Source organism: Dendrobates tinctorius, unplaced genomic scaffold, assembly GCF_039654945.1.
Source record: "Dendrobates tinctorius isolate UK_male_01 unplaced genomic scaffold, ASM3965494v1 ptg000073l, whole genome shotgun sequence".
Classification (NCBI taxonomy): Eukaryota; Metazoa; Chordata; class Amphibia; order Anura; family Dendrobatidae; genus Dendrobates; species Dendrobates tinctorius.
Window position 1 is genome coordinate 10,524,573 of NW_027361741.1, and position 13,561 is coordinate 10,538,133.

At 50.5% G+C, this 13,561-nt stretch overlaps 1 protein-coding gene across 5 annotated transcripts in view; it reads left to right on the forward strand.

The window, feature by feature from the left end:
• TCHP (trichoplein keratin filament binding) overlaps positions 1-13,561 on the forward strand; it is an 81,549-nt gene that overhangs the window by 17,597 nt on the left and 50,391 nt on the right. For 4 of the 5 annotated variants that reach the window (XM_073582635.1, XM_073582634.1, XM_073582638.1 and 1 more), the window contains exons 2-7: positions 9,474-9,664; positions 9,977-10,187; positions 10,270-10,326; positions 11,897-11,965; positions 12,099-12,272; positions 13,071-13,183. In XM_073582635.1, coding sequence (XP_073438736.1) covers positions 9,474-9,664; positions 9,977-10,187; positions 10,270-10,326; positions 11,897-11,965; positions 12,099-12,272; positions 13,071-13,183 — 815 coding nt within the window. Of the gene's footprint in view, positions 1-8,422; positions 8,501-9,473; positions 9,665-9,976; positions 10,188-10,269; positions 10,327-11,896; positions 11,966-12,098; positions 12,273-13,070; positions 13,184-13,561 lie in introns of all 5 variants that reach the window. The other variant, XM_073582636.1, reaches the window with a different exon arrangement.

A 13,561-nucleotide genomic window follows, 5' to 3' on the forward strand; every position in this document is an offset into this window, starting at 1 on the left:
GCAAGGCGGCGGACGGTCCTTCTCCTCGGCCTCGGAAGCTGGATGGATTGAGGGTGCCTGCACCGTCCAGGATCCCCTCACCACCCCCGCCTTCCCGATGGTTTGCATACCTGCTGGCGATGAAGGTACAGGGCGTGGGTGGGCTTGGGTCTGGCTAGGCCGTGCGTGGGGCTCCTGGGCAGCAGGGGAGATGCGGCGCTGCAGGCAAGAATAGGCTCTCCTTCCCCGTTCCTCTCCTCCTGTGACGCTGGGTAGGATTGGCACAGGAGAATCGTCACCACCGCCACCGCAGAGCGCAGTTGCGGTGGCGCTGCCGCGCCACAGGAGGGTGTTAAAAATCTAGCCCGCGGCTTCGTCCGGAGCTAGGCCGGGGCGGAAGTTCCGCCCCCGGCTAGGCAGCGTCACTTCCGGGGCCCGCCCCCTGGAAGCCTGGGAGGGCGCCGGATAAATTGAGGCCCCGGCTTCAGACCGGGGTAGGCCGCGACCGTTAAAGTGGTCGTCCTGCCCCACCGAGAAGCACAGAGACGCAGGAGCGTTGGCGTGAGGGGGACGCAGGAGCGGTGAGTGTAACCAAGTCTGCGGGAGCTCGCTAGGACGCAAGGGATGCCCGCCCCCCCTCTCTAAGTAAAAAAAAAAAAAAAAAAGGGGAAAAAAAAAAAAAAGCAGCAAACCGCCTGGCAGAGGCAATATGGCCAGGAAAGGAAAGATGCACTCTTTCCTCTACACCGCATGCATCTCCTGTAAGGCTGCGTTTCTGCGTGCGCAGAGCAACAAATTGTGCGAGGCCTGCGATTCCGAATGTGCCCAGGAGCCCCCCCGGCAGCTGAGTCCAGGGAACAAAATCCTCCGGAATGGGCCCTATCATTATCCCAATCTATGGCATCGCTTACAAGGGCGATTGAGTCTCTTCGCGCCCCGAATGGAGGCAAGGATAGTGCCTCGCTTATCTGGCACGGGTCCTCCACCTCACAAGAGCCTTCGGCCTGCAGGGGCCGCTCTCATTCCAGGCAGGTGCGAAGGAACCCACACAAGGTCTCCCGGTCTATCCGGTCCTTCGGAATCTGACAGTCCAGCATCTCGCTCTCCCTCACCATTGGTCAGGAGTAGGCAGAGTTCGGATGATGACTCAGACGGGCCACTGCAACTTGATACCCCAGGGAGTCGAGAGACAGTGGACAGCCTCATTGAAGCTGTCAATCAGACCCTGGAGGTAGAAGATGAGGTTACTTTGGCTTCGAGCCATAAAGTAGCCTTTAAACGGGCCAGGCGACCCCACAGAGTGTTTGGTACTCACCCGGAATTTGAGGATATAGTGCAGCGGCACAGAGAACGCCCAGATAGGCGTTTTTCGGGCCAGAAGACCATAGAGGCAAGATATCCATTTGCCCCGGAACTCCGTAAAGGATGGACGGAATCACCAGTGGTGGATCCGCCAGTGTCACGCCTGGTCTCGAAGTTTCTGTTGTCGGTACCGAGTGGCTCATCCATTAAGGACCCCACTGATAGACTCATAGCCTGGCTCGATCAGTTTTTGAGGCATCAGGGTCAGCGCTTGCTCCCTCGTTTGCAGCAATCATTGAATAGGGCCTTGCAGGATAGAGGCCTGCCTGTGGAGGTGTCAGAGGTCGCAAGTCAGATTTCAATGGCTGGAGACTACTTGATCTATGCTTCCTTAGATGCGGCCAATTGTGCGGCATCTGCAGCCACTAACACGGTAGCCATTAGGAGAGCCCTTTGGTTAAGAACTTGGCGAGCTGATTCTGTCTCCAAGAAGTCTTTGACTTTCTTGCCCCATCAGGGAGGCCGCCTGTTCGGGGAGAAGTTGGATCAGCTCATCTCTGACGCGACAGGGGGAAAAAGCAGCTTCCTCCCGCAGCAGAAAGTTAAGCAGCCTTTTCGCCAGGTCCCGGCACGGTTTCGGGCCTTTCGCAATACCGGGTAGACGACGGCCACCAGTTGGGCCGGCCCAAATCGTTCCAATCAGGATAGGGAGCGACAGGTCTCATATAGACCCAATCCATTGGGGAGGATGCGCGCGTGCCAGCCCAGGTCGAGAGGAACCAGGCCGCAGAAGTCCTCAGCCAAATGACTCGCAGCACGTTGTAGGCGACATCAGCAGGGTAGGCGGCCGCCTGCTTTTCTTTCGCCATGTCTGGGTCGACGTAGCACATGGGTGGCGTAACTTGTGTCTTCGGGGTACAAGATAGAGTTTATCACGTACCCCCCAAGACAGTTTTTTCTGGCCCGACTTCCCAGGGTGAAGTCCCAGGCGAAGGCGTTGCTGGGGGCCATCGATTAACTCCAGTACAACGGGGTCATAGTTCTCGTACCAGAGCACGAGAGAGCTCAGGGTTTTTATTCCAATCTGTTCGCAGTCCCCAAAAAGGACGAGACGGTCAGGCCTGTTTTGGACCTGAAGCTCCTGAACAAATTCATCAGGGTCAAACACTTCAGGATGGAATCTCTCCGTTCGGCCATGGTGCAGGGAGAGTACTAAGCCTCTGTCGACATCCAGGATGCCTACCTGCACGTCCCCATTTTTCCACCGCATCAAAGGTTCCTTCGATTCATCATCAATGGCCGTCACTTCCAGTTTGCAGCGCTGCCCTTCGGGCTAGCCACCGCCCCCAGAGAGTTCACGAAGGTAATGGCAGTCGTGATGGCCGTCTTACACTCTCGGGGCAAAGTCATCTTGCCCTACTTAGACAACCTCTTGGTGAAGGGCCCCTCATTTCGGGCATGCCAGGAGAATGTCGGCATTACGCTGGATACGCTCTCCCACTTAGAATGGTTGGTTAACAGGAAAAAGTCATCCCTTGTGCCAGCACAGAGGATCTCCTTTCTAGGAATGATCTTCAATACCTCCCGAGGGTCGGTGATTCTCCCGCAAGACAAAGCCCTGGCGCTCCAGCAGGGAGTCCAGAAGCTCCGGCAGCCTGTTCCTCACACCATTCGTTTTGGAATGAGGATACTGGGGAAGATGGTTGCAGCAATGGAAGCAATTCCGTTTGCCCAGTTTCATCTTCGCCCACTACAGCACGCCCTCTTGGCAGCTTGGGACAGGAACCCGTTTTTGCTCGATCAGCAGTGCCGGCTGTCCCTTCAAGTCAGGCAGTCACTGGAGTGGTGGACGATCAGATCCTCCCTTCTTCAAGGGCAACCTTTTTCCCCAGAGCACTGTCTAGTGGTCACGACCGATGCCAGCCTCCTGGACTGGGGAGCAGTTTTTCGCCATCACACGGCTCAGGGCCAATGGTCCCAACAGGAGGCACGCCTCCCGATCAACCTGTTGGAAATACGAGCGGTCCAGCGAGCGCTGCAGCATTTTCAGCACCTTCTAGTAGGACGGCCCATTCGGATTCAGTCAGACGCCACGGCGGTGGCTTATGTAAATCATCAAGGGGGCACGCGCAGCAGGGTAACCATGCGTGAGATAGGATTCGTCCTTCAGTGGGCCGAGAAGAACCAGTCGGTATTGTCGGCAGTCCACATCCCAGGAGTAGAAAATTGGGCAGCAGACTTCCTCAGCCAGCAGGAGGTCGTGGCTGGGGAATGGGCCCTGCACCCCGCCGTCTTCCAGCAGATTTGCCATCGATGGGGAACTCCGGACGTGGATCTGATGGCGTCCAGAATGAACGCCAAGGTACCCGTGTACGTCGCTCGGTCACGGGACCCGCGAGCGTTCGAGGTGGATGCGTTGGTTCTACCATGGAACCAGTTTCGCCTTCCATACTTGTTTCCCCCGTTGCCATTACTTCCAAGGGTCATCAGGAAGATCAAAACAGAAGGGATTCCAGCGATTCTGCTAGCACCAGACTGGCCCCAGCGGGCGTGGTACGCAGATCTGGTGCAGCTGCTCACCGACGTCCCATGGCGACTGCCAGAGCGTCCAGATCTACTGTCCCAGGGCCCCATCTTCCACCCGAAGATGACGGGCCCTGTGTTTGACGGCATGACCGTTGAATCCTGGATTCTGACCCAGGCTGGGTTCGAGCGTGGAGTGGTCGCTACAATGGTTAGCGCCAGGAAGTCTACCTCGGCAAGAATCTACCATCACACCTGGAAAATTTTCTTCCCTTGGTGCCGAGAGCGGGGGTTTTCGCCCCTAACATTCTCTATTCCCAACATCTTGGCCTTTCTCCAATCAGGCCTAGACGCGGGACTGGCCCCGAGCTCCCTCAGGAGACAGATTTCGGTGTTGTCCGTTCTTTTCCAGTGGAAGATTGCTACTAATATGCAGGTGAAGACTTTCATCCAGGGAGTCTCTCATTTAGTACCTCCCTATAAGGCGCCAGTGGACACCTGGGATCTTAACCTGGTCCTGAGTGTCCTGCAAGAAGCTCCTTTTGAGCCGCTACAGGATATATCTTTATCATTCCTCTCTTGGAAGGTGGTGTTTTTGGTGGCCATTACCTCTGTGAGGCGAGTGTCGGAATTGGCGGCTCTGTCTTGCCGAGCACCTTTTCTCGCTTTCCACAAGGATAAGGTGGTGCTTAAACCGGCTCCCCCCTTTCTTTCGAAGGTGGTGTCCTCTTTCCACATAAGTGAGGATATTGTCTTGCCCTCATTCTGTCCGGCACCGGTGCATCGCGTGGAGAAAGCTCTTCACACCTTAGACCTGGTGAGAGCACTCAGGAGGTACGTGTCGCGGACGGCACCTTTTCGCCAGACTGATACGCTGTTCGTGCTCCCTGAGGGGCGCAGGAGGGGACTCGCAGCCTCAAAAGCGACCATAGCCAGATGGATCCGTTTAACTATTCAGGAGGCCTATCGCATCAGTGGTGCGCCAGTTCCATCAGGAATCAAAGCGCACTCCACTCGGGCAATGGGCGCCTCTTTCGGGGGCGCTTCGGCACCAGGCTTCGGCGGAACAGGTATGCAATGCTGCGACCTGGTCCAGCCTGCACACGTTTACTAAACATTATCGTATCCATACTCAGGCTTCGGCGGATGCGAGCCTGGGTAGAAGGATTCTCCAAGCAGTGGTGGCGCACCTTTTAAACAGGAGGTGCATGTAGCTTGGATCGGTGAGTCAATCTCCCACCCAGGGACTGCTTTGGGACGTCCCACAATACCTGTGTCCCCCAATGAGGCGAAGGAGAAACATGGATTTTTGTGAGTACTCACCGTAAAATCCTTTTCTCCGAGACGCTCATTGGGGGACACAGCACCCACCCTGTTAGCCAAGTTGGCTCTCATTTATGTAATTAATGTATGTTCTTTTGTGAATGTCAGGGTGGTCCTTTGCCAGACATAGTTTCTCTGCATTAAGGCTGATTGTTATTGTGATCCTACTGCTTTTGTACTAAACTGGTTTCCGCCCGCATTCAGGGCGAGGGTGTATACGGCGGGGGAGGAGCTAACCTTGTGTTGTTTGCCTAGTGTCAGCCTCCAGATGGCGGTAGCATACACCCACCGTACCTGTGTCCCCCAATGAGCGTCTCGGAGAAAAGGATTTTACGGTGAGTACTCGCAAAAATGTTTTTTTATGTCTATGAATATGGGGGTGACATGCTGCACATGGGGAGGCTATGGGGGGTATCATGCTACACATGGGAAAGCTATGGGGGTGACATGCTGCACATGGGGAGGCTATGGGGGTGACATGCTACACATGGGAAAGCTATGGGGGTGACATGCTGCACATGGGGAGGCTATGGGGGTGACATGCTGCACATGGGGAGGCTATGGGGGTGACATGCTGCACATGGGGAGGCTATGGGGGAGTATCATGCTGCACATGGGAAGGCTATGGGGGTGGCAAACTGCACATGGTGAAGCTATGGGAGGGCTGTATACTGTCATGCAATGTATGGAGAGTCTGTGTGGGGCTCAATCAGTATATGGGGAGGCAGTGGGGGCCTCATGCGGCATATGGGAGGCTGTGTGGGGCCTCATTCAGTATGTTGAGAGACTGTGGGGCTCATGCTGTATATAAGAAAGCTGTGAGGGGCTCATGCAGTTTATGGGGAGGCTGTGTGGGGGCTCATGCAGTACATGGGGAGGCTGTGTGGGACTTATGCAGTACATGGGGAGGCTGTGTGGGGCTCATGCTGTACATGGCGAGGCTGTGTGGGGCTCATGCTGTACATGGGGAGGCTGTGTGGGGCTCCTGCTGTACATGGGGAGGCTGTGTGGGGCTCCTGCTGTACATGGGGAGGCTGTGTGGGGCTCATGCTGTACATGGGGAGGCTGTGTGGGGCTCATGCTGTACATGGGGAGGCTGTGTGGGGCTCATGCTGTACATGGGGAGGCTGTGTGGGGCTCATGCTGTACATGGGGAGGCTGTGTGGGGCTCATGCTGTACATGGGGAGGCTGTGTGGGGCTCATGCTGTACATGGGGAGGCTGTGTGGGGCTCATGCTGTACATGGGGAGGCTGTGTGGGGCTCATGCTGTACATGGGGAGGCTGTGTGGGGCTCATGCTGTACATGGGGAGGCTGTGTGGGGCTCATGCTGTACATGGGGAGGCTGTGTGGGGCTCATGCTGTACATGGGGAGGCTGTGTGGGGCTCATGCTGTACATGGGGAGGCTGTGTGGGGCTCATGCTGTACATGGGGAGGCTGTGTGGGGCTCATGCTGTACATGGGGAGGCTGTGTGGGGCTCATGCTGTACATGGGGAGGCTGTGTGGGGCTCATGCTGTACATGGGGAGGCTGTGTGGGGCTCATGCCGTACATGGGGAGGCTGTGTGGGGCTCATGCCGTACATGGGGAGGCTGTGTGGGGCTCATGCCGTACATGGGGAGGCTGTGTGGGGCTCATGCCGTATATAGGCGAGGCTGTGTGGGGCTCATGCCGTATATAGGCGAGGCTGTGTGGGGCTCATGCCGTATATAGGCGAGGCTGTGTGGGGCTCATACCGTATATAGGCGAGGCTGTGTGGGGCTCATGCCGTATATAGGCGAGGCTGTGTGGGGCTCATGCCGTATATAGGCGAGGCTGTGTGGGGCTCATGCCGTATATAGGCGAGGCTGTGTGGGGCTCATGCCGTATATAGGCGAGGCTGTGTGGGGCTCATGCCGTATATAGGCGAGGCTGTGTGGGGCTCATGCCGTATATAGGCGAGGCTGTGTGGGGCTCATGCCGTATATAGGCGAGGCTGTGTGGGGCTCATGCCGTATATAGGCGAGGCTGTGTGGGTGGGGCTCATGCCGTATATAGGCGAGGCTGTGTGGGTGGGGCTCATGCCGTATATAGGCGAGGCTGTGTGGGTGGGGCTCATGCCGTATATAGGCGAGGCTGTGTGGGTGGGGCTCATGCCGTATATAGGCGAGGCTGTGTGGGTGGGGCTCATGCCGTATATAGACGAGGCTGTGTGGAGCTCATGCCGTATATAGACGAGGCTGTGTGGGGCTCATGCCGTATACAGGGAGGCTGTGTGGGGCTCATGCCGTATACAGGGAGGCTGTGTGGGGCTCATGCCGTATACGGGGAGGCTGTGTAGAGCTCATGCCGTACATAGGGAGGCTGTGTTGGGCTCATGTCGCATATGTAGTAGGCTGTGTGAGGCTCATGCTGTATATAAGGGGCTGTACTTGGGTTCAAAGATATATAGGGAGGTGTCAGCATACTTAATTATGCTCAATATTAAGTGATACAATTAATATTAATAAATTAATATTGAGTAGAATTAATTTCAAGCTATTAGTTCGGCCCTCCACAACAGTCATGGTCTCTCATGTGGCCCCTCGGGAAAATTAATTGCCCACCTCTGATGTAGGGCATTGCGGTAGCTTAGGCATCCATGGTTATAACTACTCATATAGTAACAGTTAAATAGACAGCTCTTACTGCTCGTAACCTTGGTTACCTAAACAGCGAATCAGAAGAACTGTACTACATATTTTGAGGTATTTGCTATTATTATTATTATTATTATTATTATTAATATTACACCTACAACATTTTGGGATAGGATCTTGGACATGCGAATACCCTATTAAAGTCCCTTAACTAAAGTCGTAGAAGGTTTATGCCTGGGGTGGGGATCTTTTTTTCTTCCAAGTCCTTTTGGGTATTTATACCATCCTTCAGGGACCACAAAAATTGTGCCGCTGGGCCGGGTGTGACAACAATCTTTCACTCCATGTGCCTCAGCATTCAGTAGTAAACACTGTGTATGAGTGCTCACAGAGCAAAGACAAATGAAAGGGCAGGCAGCCATCAAACATAGCTGGTCCTTGGGAATCTGCCCAGAGACCGAAGAACAAGTTAACAAGGGCCATAAATGGCCCACGGGCCTGAGGTTCCCCACCCCTTGTTTATGCGTACTAAACAGGGCTGTGGAGTCGTAGCCCATTTTGTTGGAGTGGGGGTCATGGAAATTGGGGAGTTGGATTTGGAGGTTTGGCTTACCGACTCCACAGCCCTGGTACTAAACCATCTGACAAATTCCCTTTAATTCCTCCCTCCTGCCAAGTGCTGCTGGATTGTGATGACCAACACAAGGCTTGAGGTCCTTTTACACTAGCTGGCCAACGGCACTAAACAACTGCAGGTCAGTTTCCTGTTTGCTGGTCGGCGGTAATTTAATAGCTTGACTGCAATCCGTGCCTGCGATGCGCACTGAATATCAGATGCCTATGTGCGCTGATCAATGTGTGCAAACTGTAAGGCTGTGTGCACACGCTGCGGATTCTGCTGCAGCTCCGCAGCGGATTTGGCCCTGCAGATCCGCAGCAGTTTCTGCTGCGTTGTACAGTACCATTATATTTAATGAAAAACCTAAAAACGCTGTGCACATGCTGCGGATTTTTCCGCGGTTTCAAATCCGCAGCATGTCAATTCTTTGTGCGGAATCCACAGCGGTTTCACACCTGCTCCATTGTGAGGTGTGAAACCGCAGAGCTAAACTGCAGGCTAATCCGCAGGTCTTTTGACCTGCGGACTTTGCCAAATCCGCGCGGAAAAATCCGCAGACCAATCCGCAGCGTGTGCACTCACCCTAAGGCTGTGTACCCACGTAAGCGTTTAAGCGTTTTTCCCAGTAAAAACGCTTCAAAATCGCATACAAGAAGCATCCCATTCTTTTTAATGAATTCCGCAATTCTTGTGCACATGATGCGTTTTTTTCCGCAAAAAAAACGGAGCATGCTCATTAATTTTGCGGAAAAATCCGCATTTCTAACTATATTCTATGAGCAGGAGGATGCTCCTAAAAAAACGCAAAAAAACCCCGTGTTTTTCCTGGGAAGAAGTCCGTTTTTTTTTTGCATGTGTGGGTAAATAGCCTAAAGCACTGCGGAATATGTTAGCACTATATAAAAATAAAGATTATTATTATTATTCTTGGCAGTGCAGATGCTATTGGCACAGGTCGATGCACCGCCAAAAACAATGATCAAGGACCATTTCACCCGATGAACAAGTGATTGGCAGCCTGTTTTGAGTGCATGATTATCATGAAATTAGTGTTCCTAGGAATGATTGCAGGTTCTCATGTCATTGTCTTTTTTTTTTTTTTCCCCCAGATGGCATTACCTACAATCCCATCTCAGTGGCACAGTCGTAGTAGGGTGCTGGAGAAGCAGATAGTACGCCACAGAGAGCAGGAGGCCCGATTTCGTAATGAGTGGGATTTGGCCAACCGGTATTTCAGACAATCCGATGTGTGCAGCAGCAAACAGGCCCAGTGGAGCTCGCGGGTTTCGTATGAACAGAGGTAATGATGTGAGCTTATCTGCATTCTTAAATCGGGAGGTGATTTGTATTTCCAGCTAGCAGATCTTCATACATGGTGATATAACAAATCGCTCACATAATTAGATAAATGTTCCATTACATTGCGCCACCTGGCAATGCCGGGACCTTTGATACCTATTCATATGGCTTTTGTTGTTCTTGGCTCACTTAGTATTCCCCACCTTCCAATTACTACGTCCACCGCACATAGAGATCTGTCCTGAGAGCTACTTGTGTGTGAACAGTGGATTTCAGTGCATCTGAAGATGATTTGCTGTAATACGTTCCTTAGTATGAACGCTTACCATCGAGAAAAGCAGAAAGAGGAGAAGAAAAGGAACCTGGAGCGACGAAGAGAAGAGCTTCGCAAACTGTTACAGGAAGAACGAGATTCACTCGAGGAGGAACTTCGGGAGCTCGCGACAAACCGGGATCCTGATATCACCAGCATGAGGGAGAAGGCTGACGGGCTGAGGTCGGCACGGGAGGAAAGAAGGAAAAAGGTTATTGTTCACCCTTACTCCCATCAGAGCGGTTACTAAAAAGATGAAATCAGGAATTGACACTCACAATTTTGTCTCCTAGCTCGCAGAAGAATTGCTATATGAGCAGTGGAAGAAGAATAATATGAAGCTGCGTGAGGTAAAAGCTTAACTATCAGTAAAACACCTATGACTGAAAATAGTGCACGTGCTTAAAGGGAAAGCGTCAGCAGGATTTTGCACGCCAAACTATTTATATACGCATGTAGCTCTTTAAGAGACAAGGCCAGCAATAGCTTTATATGGCTAGTCCGTTCCTCTGTTACTGACAAATCAACATTTAAATGGCTATGCAAGTGAGGCTAAAGAGCTATGGTAGATCCGAAGCCTCTGTCACTCCAACTCTGTTCTGTGCCGAGCGCCACCTGTTCTTTGCCTGAAGCCACACAGTATAGAGGCTGCCTGTTGAGCAGGAGGAGCAGGGCTGGGTGGGGATTAGAGCAGAAGTGATGTCATGCAGCGGAGCAGAGGACTGTATGTGCTGATATGCCACCAGTGCAAGTGTCATTTGCATTTCAGAGCACTAGATGACAGCAGAAAAGGTATCCTTGGAAATGTATTATCATGCTCTAATTTGTGGTACTCCTGAGGTCCTATATACATTTTTACCGACAATTTCGCCTTTAACTCTTTCTGAACTGCCTGTAGACTTTAAACATCCGGGCAGTCCACGATTGTCCATGCACTGATGTTCTAAAACATCAATGCAGACTAAGCAATGAGCACTAGATCATGGATCTGTGGGGCACACAGCCACACTTCCAGGACATGGTCTATCATCATGTCTACCTTCTCAATCTCTGTGTACACAGTGGTGAACCCGTGCTTGTGTATACAGTGTAGGAAGGACTGACCATTCTTCCTCCTCTGGAGCCAGTGAACAAGGGAACAGGAGCTGCAGGGTCCTAGAAAATCTAGTAAGCTCTGCTATGCAGGCAGGAGACTGAAATTTCCCTGTAACTGGGGCTAATATACCAGCCCCAGAGGGAAATTAGCAATAAAAAGAATGCATTGCTATGTTAATAAAATACCCTCTTCCCCAAAGGTCTTTTAAGACCTTATGGGTGGTACAGTGTATAAATTAAATTGAAAAAAATAGCAACAATAAAATGAAAAATATGAATAAAAGAAAACCCACTTGATTGGTCAACAGCTTTTCCTTCCTTGGATGTATTCTCAATGGGGGAGAGGGGAGTAGCTGGTGCCCGACACATTAGTGGAGTTTTATTTCCCTAGAGAGCAACTGTCTTACGTTCTCATATTTTTCAGATGGTCAGTCTTAAAGGGAGGGATTTTTAATTGTCTTGTTTACTGCTCATTGCCTTGGTTACCGGCCACCTCTGTCATCTTCTAAGAGTGGCTAATTTTCTAGATAAGGAGCTCAGCAGTTACTAGCTGTTTGCTACAGAGCCTACAAGCTGGCTGGATTGCTGTGATAGTCTTCTTGCAGTGGAAAAAATGATGGCGTCTGAGTACCAACTATCATAGCAGAGCTAACTTTTGGTATACATGTAGATGGAGGACCTGTATTCACATTTTAGATGTATATATTTGAAATGGATAGTGTTACGTTAGCCCATACATGCACATAGCTGCATATGCTTTGGTTGTGCTTGTCTTGTTTCTCTTCTCAGAAAGTGACAGCTTTTATGTTATGAATGTCTGTGCAGGTGGAATCCAGTCTACATAAAAAGCATGTGGTTGATGCCTGGGAAGAGCAGGTCACAGAGAAGGATCAGGTGAGTGTTGGGCCCTTTATTCTGGTTTATTGCAAATTGACATTTACTATAAGTGGTTTGGTGTAGTGTTTTTTTTTTTTTCTTGAGGTTTTACTTCAATTGCTTGATTGTAATTCAACATTTTTCCTTGTAGGAAAAAATAATTGAAGAGGAAGAGAAAAAGCGGTTTGAAAACCAGTATGAGCTCGCCAGAAAAGAGGCCCTGGAAAGAATCAAAAAGGAAGAGGAAAGGCGCCATCAAGCAGAAAAGGAACGTGCTGAGGTCCTACAGCAGCAAATGGAGGAACTTAAGTTCAGGAATGTGGAGGTGAGATGTCAGATAAAAATGACTTGGGTATTTGGAAAGACCCACATTTTCGGGTATTTCTAATTTATGGGAAAATTCCATCCAAGCGCATGGAGACTCTGTAGATATCTTGTTAGGACTGAGTCGACAGTCCAGGTCATAGGTCTGCATGGAAAGCTGTACACAGAAAATGACAGGACATTTGCAAAGCTGCAATATTTTTTATTTTGCATATTGTAGATCAATTTTTTTTTTTTGCAAAGGTGCATTAAGTTATAATTAATTTAGGAAATGAAATTTAATTCTGATTACTAATCTATAGCTTCAGATCATATATTACCATCATTACAGAGCTTATATTTGCAGTTATTGCAGTAACATACAGCTTTAAAGGGGTATTCCCATGTCCGAGGTCCTATCCCAATATGTAGTGGGTGTAGTAGTAATAATAGTTATATTAGCAAATACCTCCAATTAGAAATGTAGTATAGTTTTTCTGATTTGCTATGTCTCTTCCCTCATGTTAAGGCATTGCAGGACCTTAGGTTCCAGTTAACTAGTGGTCGGAACCATGGATACCTGAGGTCCTGCAATGCCTGGACGTGAGAAAAGAGACATAGAGAATCAGAAAAACTATACTACATTTCTAATGGAGGTATTTGCAAATATTATTACTATATTTTGGGATAGGATCCTGCAGATGTTAATACCCCTTTATTCTTACATTGATATTTTTTTTAACTGCACTTAGCAATGCAGTGACCATAGTCAGATACCTAATAAAACATTCCTAATTATCACCAACTCGCCATCACTTAGGCTCAAAAGTTAAAGAAAGAACAGGAAGCCTTATTGAGACAACAGTGGGAAGTAGAAGAGCTTCAGGAAGAGAGGAGGAAGACTGAGGAACGGAGGAAAAAGTCAGAACTCGGGTGAGTGCCACACTGGCGACTGCTCGACTGTTCTTCTCCTGGATGAGAAGCATTGTACAGTAAAATCTGAAGCTAAAACCAACGCGACCATTTTAAAGTCACCCTGTCAGCAGAAAATAACTGTTCACACTAAATACAGACACTCTGTGCTTCGTGGCGCAGCCACTCATTTAAATACACCATCCCACCAGCTTGTTTTCCATCTGTCTACACCCTTCTCTGGCTCTATGAAGCCAGAGCTGTCAGTCAATGAAGAAGTGGTGGTGATCGAGGGACAACAAGCAGGTGGGAAGGTGTACATAAATGACTGGTGCCACCATTGAGCGCCTTTATTTAGTTTGAACAGTCATCCTGTGCAGACCGAGTCCCTTTAAATTA